This window comes from Cheilinus undulatus, linkage group 4, assembly GCF_018320785.1.
Source record: "Cheilinus undulatus linkage group 4, ASM1832078v1, whole genome shotgun sequence".
NCBI classification, from domain to species: domain Eukaryota; kingdom Metazoa; phylum Chordata; class Actinopteri; order Labriformes; family Labridae; genus Cheilinus; species Cheilinus undulatus.
This window is the reverse complement of record NC_054868.1, coordinates 31098739-31112537: the sequence shown is the minus strand read 5'-3', so window position 1 is coordinate 31112537 and position 13799 is coordinate 31098739. Positions and strand designations below refer to the sequence as shown.

The following is a 13799-nucleotide window of genomic DNA, read 5'->3' as shown; positions in this document are numbered from 1 at the left end:
TGAGTGTGTGTGAGGAAGGTTGTGTTTGCGTGTGTGTTTCATGTTCAGTCACTGAGGCATTTTGACTGTGTGTTTATGCATGTGTGTGTTTGTGGACTGAAATCAGATCATTTTTAATTAAGAAGAAAATCAGGCAAACATGAAGCCTCAGCTGCTGTGAAATATTCACCGCCTCTAGTCGTGTGACCCACAGATAATATGAACTAATCAGAAAAAGAAATCAAGAAAGATGAGGAAAATATGGCCTGCTTCTGAAAATGTAGGGTGTACTTAAAGCTAAACACTAACCTCAAAAAGCTCACTTGACTGTAATGAAAAAAACTCTAATGAAAAGTGTTTCTGCTAAGCTTGCTGAGTTTTTATTTCTCCAAATTAATTATTTCATCTTTTTAAACTTGTTTTTTATTTGAACATAAAAAGCCAAACATACTATAACATACATGTGCAATATACATGCTTTTCCTTTCAACAGTCTATCCTGTTTTTTTATCTTTTTAACATTTCAGCTGCAGCAATTACTTCACTTTAGTGCACCCAGTATACTCATCAGGGGCCTAGCTAGGGATTTTGGGCCCCCAGAAAGAAAATGACATAGGATCCCCCTTCAGCTGGGGACACACTGTACAAATTCACAGATTTTGAAAAGTCGAGGAGCACACTCTAACACAAACTGGCATGCAAACGCTCTCATTTTCATTGGCTGTTAGCAGGGCGTGTTTGCAGTTTGGTCAGTAATCGGTTAGCACTACCTGTTTGAGTCCAGATTTGGCTCAAAAAATTCAAACATGGAGTCTGTTCCCTTCACACTTGCTGATTCACATCTTCACCCCCCACACACTTTGTGCCAAATAGCCATGCATGCCAACTCTTCCCAAGTGTAGACTTTGTCCAACTGGGAATCATGGGTAAAATCTGGCAAAAAAAAAAAAAATCTAGTGTGTCCTCAGCTTTAGTCAGCCAGCCAAGCAAAAAATGTTGCTTGATTCTACAAATATGAATGAATTTCATGTATTTTTGAACTAAAATTTCTCTGTATTAATTAGCAATATTTTTACTATAGTTGAATTAAACTTACTTGTGTTATTTCCTTCACATTCGTTAATGTGTTTATTAGCCTGTTCCAAAGTATGAGACAATATATACTTTCTAGCTTTCTAACCCCAAATTCTTACAATACTGCATAATGTATTGCCCTACCACTTAGTTTATGCACCTTACACTGATGTACTTTATAAAATAATTATATGCCAGGCTCTTCCATGCTTGAACAAGATGCCAGCTGTTTGGGTTTTGTTCTCTTCTTGTTTTCTTAGACCCACTGACATTCAGTCCCATTTAATTCAATAATGATATTAATTACAGAGAAAAAAAACAGTAATACACTTATCCTTCCAGGCTCATTCCTGATTTCAAAATGTATTAGAACAAAAGCTACTCGATTACATAAATTTGAGTAAATGTAACAAGTTACTTTTCACCCTGATGTTCTCTGTTATTTCTTAAGTGCTGAAGCGTCAAAAAACTACATCTATTTTATAAGACAAGTTTTTAAGTCCGGTGTACACGAAGCCATTTCAAGACAATCCTGATTATTGAATATTAACTCTACTGTAGTTTTGTAGTCGTGGCCACATTCAGCCTGATGATGCTTCATTTGATGGGGTGTGTCCAGGGGGGTAGGGCAGTCAGTCACAGCCTGGTCAGCTGCTTCTGGCCAGGAGGAGGAATTTCTGATATTTCTGATCATTTTTGCCACTGCACACCCTCACACAGTGAGAGAACAACTGCAACTAGATTCCCTGACGTAATGTTTTCTTCTTGAGCAAAATGTCAGACAGCGTCTGAAATCACCATGACAACAAGGGGAATGCCTGACTGATGTTCCTTCCCCTCCATCATCAGAAAATGTGAACGAGCAACATAAAAATATATAGGTATAGAAATATCTGCAGATCTCCAGCTCACAGGTGGTTGGTGAAGGAGCCTGGCTGGCTCTTTTATGTGACCATTTGGAGCCGTTTTCCTTTTCTCACCTTTTTTTTTGGTTATTAAATACACCATAGAATAACAGGATGAGCTTTACTGCACACTGCTTGGCCACAGGCAGACTTAATGCCCTATGGTTATTTAACATTGTTTTATTCCAAACATCATGTAAAATAGCTTTATTCTGGTTATCATGTGGTTTGGTTTAAATTTGATGAATAATGTCAGTAAAATAAATATACATACTATATCAGTTTAAAGTCAAAACTTTTGCTATATTTGACTTATTTGATAAAAGCCAAAATGGTACTCATTCCTGAAAGTCTGGGTCGGGACCTATGGTTGGGTCACAGGAGATTTCTTTTGGGTCCTCAAATGAGTTTTTTTTGAATTTCTTCCCCACTGTATTTAATGACATATATGTTTGTAGTTAAGCTACTGTACATGGGGGATCCACCCTATGATACTGACCCTCTCCACCACAAAAAAACAAAACAAGGCTCTCTACATGCCACTGAATGGCAAAAGAGCTAAAGTCATGGATGCTTGGCTAATAAAAAAGAAGCCCATTGATCCAAACCAGACAGCTACTGAAGGCCCAAAGGGTCAAGCGTGCGCAACAAAGCCAATGTGACTGAGGTGAAGTGGCTTTTCTCAGTCTTGCCAGGTCAGGACTAGATCGAGGCCAGAATCAACGTTATCCAAGCTAGCACCAGCCAGCTCAGCCAACCAGCTGAGAAGTGCAGAAGGCAGACTTGAAAAGCAACAGTGTATAAACATAGTTGTTGGGTTGCAATAGCTTATGCCTTGTAAGAAAAGTGGGTCACTAGAACAAAGTTTGGGAAACACTGACATGAAGAGGTGTTTGGGAGTTTAAAATCCCAGCTTTTATGAAAAGCAGATCACTTAAAAAAGCTGGAATTTCTATCACTATAACTGAAGATTTATTTATTATTATTTAGGTGCTAGTTGTGTTTGCTGATGTTGCTGTGTGTGCATGTGAGATGGTGAGAGTATTTGAGTCATGCATGGCAAACAGCTGAATTACAGATAGATCAGACTTTTCAAAGGAAACTGCATTAGACATTTAACATTTGTCACAGTCCATCCAAAATTTAGTCGTGTATGACCACTCAGATTATGTCTGGCCATCAGACCATGCAGTCTGAGCGTTGGTTGTTTGTCATGAAAAAAAAAAACAACATTTCAGTTACAGAGTCACTATAACAGGATATTGTTTGATTTGTACTAATTGTAAAATATTTGCATCCCAGCAATCCTGGAAAGTACAAGTGAAAAGCACTGGAGATGCTTGGAAGAAGAATCAAAATCGGATGACTGGCAATGAGCATTCTCTTTCCCTCTGTTCGGGTACATTTCAGATTTCTTCAGTAGATGTTGTTTCATGAAGAGGACTGAGGCTGCCTGTTGATTTGCATACAGAATGGAGACATGAGATTCTATGATGAGTGATCACTGGAAACATAAATGAGGACATATTAATGCCAGGCGTAGGCGGCTGTGCACTAGTAACTAAATCACCAAGGAGGCATGTCAATTGCAGGTGTAACTACATTCTTACTGTAACTAATATCTAAGAAATCCATCACATAAAGGTGCAGCTGTGTAGGGTATAGTGCATCCTTTCATACTCACTAGGACTCATCCATGCCACAGTTTCCACTCATTGAAAATCAGATCAGACATTTTGAGAGCAAACCAAGCAGCATGTCTCCTGAGCAGTGTGACACTCATTTACTCCCAGCGGGGTGCTGTCATCTCCACACCAGCCTCCACACAAACACTCTCACCTCCTGTAAACATGTTTGACTATCAGTTGACTTCTCTGCCATCTGGCTGCTCTGCGCTGGCCAAGAGTCGACCTGAGCCACCTGTGAGACCTCACAAATGGTCCCAAGAGATATCTGTAATGCTGTATCTATTTCAGCTGCCCTTTCCCCTACCTGAGGATCACTGTTACTGTCACATTTTATTCTCATGTGTAGTTAACGGGCTTTTACATGCAGGAGATTTTCCTCTGTTTTTGGCACACTGATGCCACATTAGTCTCTTTGATTTTCTCGCTTTCACTTCCTTTGAAGTGAATAGGTACGAGCATTGAGCCTTAATTCCTCCACCTGATACGTCTTTTAAGTTGACGTGGAGAGCCAAAAAGGGGTCGTCATGAATAATGAATATTCTTTTATTTTGTAAACTCCAGGTTCATCCTGGGGCTAAATGTGTGCAGAGTGATTTTTGTAAATCAAACCTGATTTAAGGTGTGATCTCTCATATGTCATCCTTGTTGGTAAAATCAATACAGATTTGTAATTCATGAGGTGCAAATGTAGTAGTTGTGTACATTCTTACTGTATGATGAACCAGGCACGAATTTTCACCTTTAGCAGAATATGTCTGTTTTGGTAATGAGATTAAAAAACGCTAAAACAGAAACATCTGATTACCAGAGTAACCCCAGTTCTCTTAAACTGAGTGGATTATCCCACTATGGAATTCCCTCTGGCATGACCAATCACAGAAGCTCCACTGCCACCACATCTGTCAGGGGACAGATCAATCAGAAACTTGCACAGGACAGCCTGTCTCTCCTTTATAAAGCACCCCAGGGACCCACTCAGCAATCTCAAGTGTATTTCTTCCATGTGCCCCATAAGACACAAGCATGGCAGTGATGTGAGATTCCTCTCTAAGTTTTCAAAGGACCAGGGTTACCCTGGTAACCAAACCTTGCTTGTTATCTCAGTATAGGAGATTTGGCCCACTGCCAAACTGCATGCTCCAAAGCTCATAGTACTTTGACCATGAAAGGTCAATTCCACAAACCCATGAGCCAACACAGAGGATAGAGTGTGCCATGGTAGACTGTCACAATTAAGTGGTACAACCAGTGGAGATGAGACAAAGTTCTGGAAGGACAACCGTTACTGCACTCCTCCACTGATCTGGGCTTTATGGACCGGGGTCTTAGATCAGTGCAAAACATGTAAACTCCCCCTTGAGTTTGCAAAAGAACTCCACATGAAAGGCCAGGCAGGCTTTCTCAAAGTGCTTTTTACACTACAGGTCACATTTACCCATTCACACACTGGTGATGGAGGCTGATATACACTCTAAAAAATAATTCAAGGGATGAGTACATGTAACAGTTATATTAAGGTATTCTTACTAAATAAAACCAATGAAAATCATCATGTTGAGCAAAAGTTATTATTTAAATTAAAATTGAATTATTAAAGGTATCAATTTTATTGAGTAAAACTCAAACAAGAGTCTTTGAGTGAAATCTACTTATATTATATACATTTATTTAAAAATAAGAAATGATGACTTGACCAACAGATTAAACTGTTCAAATATTTTTAGAATTTCTGTGTTTCAATAATGAATTTGGGTATAACCTATGCAATTTTAGCAGTTTTAAGAACAAAAATATTAGTTCTACTCAATATTATTAATGACTTGACTCTTCAACTCAAAATAAGTGAGTAAGAGGGGCAGAAGTGAGTGATGTCATTCTTCAATGGTTCTGATTCAAATGGCACAGTTTTGGCAGGCACAGCTACTCCCAGTCTGACTGGACTTAGGACTACAATGTGGCTGCAAAGGAATTTTAAACAATATTATACTTTTACATACACAGCAGTTACAGAAGCAACACCTAAGGGCACTGTAAGACCAAACAGTTGAAGGTTATTAAAAAGTAGGTTGTGTTAACTTAACAATCCAAAATAGCCAGTTCAACTCTATTTTTATGAGTTGTGAACACAATTTTGGTTTTAGATAAACAGTACTCAACTATTGTAATTACTTTTTGTCCCAGAATGCCTTTGGGCATTAGACACTTTTACACCATGAGTGAGGTCTCTGACTCAGTGGGAGAAGTTCCGCCTACAGGGGGCAATGAGGACATACAGTGAATGGTATACTGAAGATGGCAGAAGAGGACTTCCTGGTTCAGAGTGTAATTTTCACTTGTCATTTGTAGTCACTTAAATTGGAAATATGGGAGGCGTTAATATTCAAGATCAAAATATGTGATAGAAAAAAGGGAAAATTGCAGTTGATGTAGAACCAAGCAGCAACCTGTGGTCCTGAAAAATGAAGTCAATATAGAAATGCAATAAATTGCAATTCCGCAAGTGTCCACTTGAGGCTGGCTGCAGGAACACCGGAAGTCCTGTACACAACACATGTTAAAAAGCTATTTTTTCCCTAGAAATAAACTGGTTTATAGCCTCGTTCAAAAAAAGAAACGTATCTCATTAGCTAACGTCTTCATGTCCTCACACTGTACGGGGGGGGGATTTTTTTTTGTACCACAATTGTTTTGTTTATGTTGAGGAAAAACCTCACTGCGCACTGGTTGGCGCATCTCATTTGACCGACAGATAGCCTGACAGGCAGAAGCTGCGTTTGTGTCAACCACAATGCTAGCTAGTTTAGCTGACAGGAAGTCGAGCTCAGTGGGCGGGCTTTTATCTGCTGTTAAGTTGTTCCAAAGTTCAGTTGAGATTGTGATTTCAATATGGAAGCCGCAGTGGATTGGCTTCAAAAGCAGTTTGAGTCCACCTATTGTAATCAACCGGCTGACGTCACACAGGCTTTGTCCAATTCTTTTCACAGTCTATGTGTAGAACACGTAGCTTTATGAAAAGTACCCAACAGCCTCATAAATGTATGAGTAATGCTTACTCCAAAGATCAATTTCCACCAATTAAAACCTTTGACAAAATCAGTTTTGACAAAAATGTTTAGCATTGTGTACTTATTTTTTTGTGGTTCCTCTTTATTTTTTTCTGTTTGCTTTACACAGTATTTCAATGACATTTACTGAATTTATTTAATTAATGTTACCAACTCAATTTATGCAGAAATAATTGAAGATATAGGTTAGATTTACTCATTATTAATGATTTGTTTTACTTAATTCCATAGCTTTGAAATCTACTTAAGTTTTTAGAGTGTGTAAAGTAGCTTCATTAATTAGGGCTTATGGCTTAAAAATAATACCTCATTTTTTAACACCAAACTCATTAAAGATTCCAACTGATAATCTTCTGCAGGGAAAATGAAGAAAAAAACTGCTAATGAAGGGATGAATTCATAACAAGTTCCGCTTTTTTATCAGTAACATTAACAGAAGCAAAATTAATTTCCATTTCAGGGTTAAAGTGTAAGCCATAAACTTTACTTTAAAAGCGCTCTGTTTCAGGGGAAGGGGAGTTTACATAAAACTGAAGATCTAACCATTTTTATCTGCTGAAGAAACAGACTGAAATTATTGCAGACGTCTCTTTGTGACCTGCACAGAAAACAAGACATTCAGAAAATTACTGATTATTTCTGCATTTGCATTTAATTGCTTTTCCTCTGCTGTTTCTTGTTGTATTCTGAATTTGAAAGTTGTTTTTATTAAAGCTAAACTCTAAGATAACAAGGAAAGACTGAAAGGCAAAAAAAGATACCAGGCAACCGATCGATGAAGGCTTTACCAAAACCTATGACTAGTCACTGTAAGTTATTTAATCCCAAAGGTTCAAGATGAGGATCTTTAGAGGAAGCAGCCTGTATTAAGATTCAGCTGACAGCGTGATGTTACCATGCTGACCCTCCTGCAGTCTTTTTTGTAGATTGTACATGGTAAATGCACAGGATACTTTTAAAATAATTTTTATGCAAATAAATATTCCAAGGTGACTTGTGCTTGATGCATCCCTCTGCTAATTAGAAACTATCATCTTTGAGTTGCTTTGACCTTTATTAATATTCACACAAACTGGCTGTGGCGGCAGAATGAGCGGGAAGTTGCTTATTCGTCTATGTAGGAGTGTGGTGAGATGAAATGGCATTTAAGAGCTCTCAGCCTGTTTTCAGGAGGGAGGATTTTGGTCTTAATGAGGCATTCAATGACTCAATTTGCTAGGAGCTTTTTATTTTAGTCACACTGATTTTTTACTGAGATTATCTTGCCCCAGATTTAATATTTTCTTCTATTTCTCCTATCTTCTAATGTACTATTTAGCACACGTGCTTGTAAGAATGCTCAGTTTTGACAGAAGTAAGTAAGTAGGAACAGTCAATAAACAGACAATTTTATTTCTCATGTAGGTGCAAAATGACAATCTCTCAGGGAGCTTCTCTGCAGCTGTCTTCAAATATTTGTTAAAACTTTGATGAGTGTATTTTTGTAGTCCTCCCTCACTTTCTCTCTCTTCCTCCCACCTCACTACACCTCCCTTCCTCACTTCCTCCATCCCTCGCTCGCTCTCTCCTTCTGTAGCTCTGTGAGAAGAGAAAGAGAGAGATGGACGATGGAGAGAAATTTCAGCACAGCGTGGCTGCCCGTGTCAGAGTTTCCTCTTAGACATGGGAATTCACCCACATGCCTGCAGATGCATCCAAACACACTCCGTACATTGGAGCACAAACACACCCACTCACTGAGACACACAAAGAACATGTAGATGGACACAAGCATGGATCAGCTGATATTTGTTGACTATTTATAAACGACATGCTTGAAGTGTGTTCGTTCAATGTGCCATCACTCTGTGATACAAACAGATTCAAGTAGGCTATGTTTGCATTTATTTGATTTTACACTTCATCTTGCTCATTTTCTTCTTGTCTTTAAAGGTAAGAGAATAAAGGGGACTTGCACAGTAGCAGATTTAACAGCTGAGTAGACAGTATAAGGAGAATTAGGTCAGCTGCTCTCCCATGTTCATTGTCACTCATCATTGTGAATAAAGCTGAAATGTGCCACTTGTAACAAGTCTCTCCTTCCCCTCCCTGTATGATTAAATTGAGTGGGTTTTCTGTCACTTTGCTGTAAGGATAAACATGTTGGGGGAGGTTCTCTCGGTTGTTCGTCACTTGTTCAGCCATCTGCCTCTGTGTCAATTTTCCTCTTCAACACTGTGAACCATGAAACACTGCATTAAAACTTTGTGATTAAAAAAGGTAAATAAGACAGAGATAAAATTATATTAGCTTAAATCCTGAATATGTTTTAGACAAAATATTTATATGGCAAGATATGAACAATCTGACTTACCAACAAATCTGATAGCTACCTAGCTACACTAGGTTAGCTCACAAAAGCTACAGGAGGCTGGCTAACTATAGCTGTGAATGAGGGTTTAGTTTCATTGCTGTGGGCCGCCTTTCCAATAGAGTGGCCCTGTCCTAAGCTAGAACTAGGCTACGTTACATACAAGTAGCATTATTAAGGTGGATGGGGCAAAACTGAGGTGGACAGAGAAGCCATTACTAGGCTAAGTGCTAAACCAAAACTAAGCTTGGCTATGCTAAGTTGCAATCAAAGCAGGAAGGGTGGCTAAGAGAAAACCTGCTGATCAGTGAGGGTGCTTGTTGTTAACTGTATGCAAGTCTAAATGCACAACAGGTATAAAACTGCAGTGATAAGATGTAGATCAGAGTGAAAAATGTATCTTTAGCTTGATCAACGCTATGAGAAACACAGCAACTGTGCAAACAGATAAAAAGTTTTTATTGGAAATTTGTACATACGGTGTTTATGATGTTTTCTATGGCACCAGTTTTGAACCAGTGCATCCAAGAAGTTTTCTGAGAGTTATCAAGGCCAACTGGAGCAACAGTGTGACAGCAAATCGAGACAGACTATATAGTAGTGAGATGAGGATGAGATAACAGAAGTTTATTGGCCAAAAAGAAGTTAACAATGTAATAAAAAGAAGAAAATATTGAGAAGTCATGTCAAGACAACAGTGAAAAGAAATTAAGAGACTAAGCTTCACAAGAGATAAAACTCACACCAAATTATTCAGTAAATCCAATAATCCTGCACTTTACTTTCTATGGGCATTTTATATTTCTTAATTTATCAGATATTGCGACGCAACAATGTAATTTTGTGTCTCTTACTGTGAATAATTTTTGCTGTAATTTGTTTTTTTTGTCTTTCAAAAGCAGAACTCCTGTCTGCACAACAAATGTACCTTTTAGGTTAAGTTACCTTGACATTGATATTGCATATTGTATCTTATTATATTATATCATACTGCATCCTGATGTGAGTCACCCTGTGATCCCAACTACAGAGTCAAACTCTGCTTAGGTGACCTTTTTGACTTTTTTCTTTTATGATCTAATGATCTTGTTGTATAGTCAAATTTAAAACTAAAGTAGGAGTGTGAATTGAGATTTGAGAATACAGGTCAGTCAGATATGGGTAACATAACACAGTCCCAAAGGACAGTGCTGCAGTTCAGTGGTTCTCAACTGGTGGGTCGGGACTGGAGTTGTTTTTATGTGACTGAAAAAATAGTCTATGATCTTAAAGAACTTAGTGAACATGCATCCATACACTTTATTTACTCTGTTTTACTGTGATAATGTGCACACTTTCATGGTTTCCCAATATTTCAGCCATTTCTCTCCTTTTCTTGGGACAACAAAGCTGCTTTTCTCATGATAATGATGTAAAAGCTCAAGATCTTATCATGGGAATATGGTGTGTATAACATGCTAGCGTTGGTCCTGTCTTTTCTCTGCCATATTTTGTTCTATCAAAGATCCAAAATGTAACATTTTTGAACATTTTTGAGAAATTTAGTTTACAATTTGTCATCGAAGAGACTGGTGGGTGCTGAGGCTGGGCCAGTTGAAAACCACTGCCTTAGTTGGCCTTAAATGTAACCATGCGGGACGCAAGGAGATGCCTCACTCTTTTTTTTTTTTTTTTTTTTTTTTTTTTTACCATGATGTGGAAATTAATCCTCTGCCAATTTGGCTAAACATCTGCCATTCACAATCAGCCATTCCAAACCAGCTGATTCCAACTTTCAGCCCCAGTTTGCCACGCTATGTGTCAAACTACAAAACCCTCTGGTGTTTAAGTCGAGTGACGGAGATAAAAGTGACCTCCACCAGGAGGTGGTTCACTAAGGGTTACTTTCTTGTGTTGAGCCGGCATTTACTAATGGTTTTTTAACCATCTTATTAAACCAACTCATTATTCTAACCTTAACAAAGATTATGTTCCATTTTGGTGCCTAAATTCATCAACCCAAACTAGTATTCTTCTTATTATTAATCATGTTTCCACTGGTTTGCAACTCATTATCTCAAAGTACAGTGTTTCTCAGCAAGCCTGTGTTTTCACACTATCACTTGATCTATTCAGGGTCAATAGCAAATAAATACAGAGTAAGATCATGTTTCCCATATCCTTTTGGCACCTATTTCAACAGTACTTTTAGCTATTGTGATGTTTATTGTCGCCTTAATCTCACAAGTTTTAGGATTTGAATACAAACTAATGAAATAGTTGAGCCTTCCACCCACTTCTTGAAATGATAATATACCAGTGGGGGAACTAGAGACAAGAAAACACATTTTCACATTTGTGAAATGACATTAATAAGGACTGCATTAACCACATGCCCCCCTATTGTTTCTGTTCTGCAGTTAAGAAAATGAATACACCCCCAAACTGACAAAAAGGCTCCTCCAGAGTGCTGGCAGTGATTGCGAATGTGAGACACTTCTTTATATTTCATCGCTGACTGATGAATGTCTGAGTGTCAACTGTCTTTCCTCTCTGCTTTCCAAGCAGTGTGCCTCTTTATCTTATATGCTGAGTTTCATGAGAGCAGTATTTTTTTTCTTAATCAGTACAGAATCCAAATGATCGTCGCACATTTGCAGCTTTCTTGACCTCTCAAAGCATGAAAAGCACATGTTAAACTAATGACACAAATGATGTCCCCTCTCCAGCAATTATTTCAGTGCAATGCACCGATTAATAATGTCATTAGTTACACTGTGTCAGACAAGTCACAATGTCGGCTGTGAAAAGGTTCACTCTGTGTGTGTAATGGCTCTGCAGACTTCTTTCAAGAATATCTGCAGATTTTCCATCCAAAAACAGCGAAATACCCCTTTTGTTTTTGCCCATCTCTGTTATTGTTTAGGTTATAATGACTGCTATTTATATGGTAATGTATACATTGGGACTGTTTCAAAACATGAGGATGTTTCACTATAAGGTGAAAGAACAAATTGCGACCAGCCATTAAACTGTATCTTTTCCTGCATTGTTTCCCTAAAGCTGTAAGCCAGCTCAGCTTGCCAGAAGAGGCTCCTTGTGTTTTGCTGCTGATAAATTCGCCCTTCACATACAATAGAAGTTAATGAAGCCAACGTTTAGGCTGCAGATTATGATGAAACTAATCAGCAGCTTGCTATATTTAAACTCACATGCATTTTTTTTAAACTTTTTACTTTTGTTTTGGTTCATTTTTTGCAGATACTGCTAAACCTCTTTGTTTAAAGTTAGATGTGCAGTAGTAAATGTCTTGTCTGGTCGTGACCCAGCACAAGTAGCTTGCGTGCTGTACTAAATGAATGATTACAACTCATGCATCTATTTCATCCATGCAGAATAACATTTTTTCATCTTCATAGCCTTCTCTAACTCCTTTACTATCTCATGCCTATAGAAGCTCGTGAAAACAAATAGATTACATTATTAACTTTGCATTTTTACTTCCATTAGAGGTCATTTTTTATGCTTCATGGCTTAAATTCTCTATGGCTGCATTGTAGTGTGACATTAAAAAACAAGTTATGCAAAGAGTCACACACATCTTTGTCTTCTGCTCTTCCCTGTGGTTTTCTCTCTCCTTACTTTTCTCCTTCCTCTTTTTCACTCCATCTATGTCTCACCCTCTTCTGCCTCCATCCTCGTTCAGTTCTTCCTCTTCGGCATTTTTTTCTTTGATTGGTCTCCATTTATGTCTTTACCCTCCCACTCTGCACGCTGACATCGCTGAAGGGATCTCTCTCTCTCACTCTGCATCTCTGTCCTCGCTCTCTCTTCTTCCTCTCTATCTGACTTTCTCCTTATTTGTCTCCCTCTGTCTCTATCTCTCCCTCCCTCTCCCTCTCCCTCTCCCTCTCCCTTTCATCCTCATCCCTCGCTATCTCTCCACGCACACTTGATTCATTTTACACATTACGGTAGCATCCATCATTTTTGCTCTGAGAAGGAAAAATCTTTTTTAAAACCCTGTTTCCACTTCTTTCTTTCTGGCTGTGTTGAAATTTCCTGATTGCTTCACTTGCCTGTGGATCCAATCCTAAAGCTGGAACCAATATGTTTTATTTCCAGCTGGTCATTATGGCAGGGACCGTTCTATTGGCGTACTACTTTGAGTACACGGACACCTTCCCCGTGCACATCCAGGGCTTCTTCTGCTTCGACAAAGCCTACTCCAAGCCGTACCCGGGTCCTGAGGACAACAGCAAGGCGCCACCCGTCCTCGTCTACTCCCTCGTCACCGCCATCCCCACTGTGACAGTGAGTCTATGTTTAACTTGATGTCAGAAAAATCTCCCTCCACAGGTGCTCGTCATACACACAGGTGCTAACATGTGACGCACGCACACATGGATAGTTCCTCCTCATCCACACGTGGCCGTTGTAGATTGAAAAAGAGGAGAGAGGTGTGTAGGCGTGTATCCTCGTGGTTTCTCTGCTCTGTTTGTGTGGATGTGTTCCCTGTCATAACCATGGCAACGGGCACTATATTTGTCCTCCACAGAGACAGCTTCAGTGTGCACAGATTCTCCTCTTATTTCCAGACTGCACAGCACTGAAACAGAATAAAACATGTAGTCTAAATGGCCTCCCTTATTTATGCACAACAGGAAGACTTTCTGTATTTTAACAGACGCTTTTCATGTAAGATTTAAAAATGCGAGACGGATCAGCTTTTAAATAATTAAACGCACATACAGAATTG

The 13799-nt window shown here is 38.8% G+C and overlaps 1 protein-coding gene across 3 annotated transcripts in view; it reads left to right on the top strand.

Annotated features, from left to right (window-relative positions):
• Window positions 1–13799, top strand: part of LOC121508722 (phospholipid phosphatase-related protein type 5-like) — an 80376-nt gene that overhangs the window by 22343 nt on the left and 44234 nt on the right. For all 3 annotated transcript variants that reach the window (XR_005991816.1, XM_041785759.1, XM_041785760.1), the window contains exon 3: window positions 13166–13354. Coding sequence is in view for 2 of the 3 variants with exons in the window: in XM_041785759.1 (XP_041641693.1) it covers window positions 13166–13354 (189 nt within the window). In the remaining variant the exon portion in view is untranslated. The remainder of the gene's footprint in view (window positions 1–13165; window positions 13355–13799) is intronic.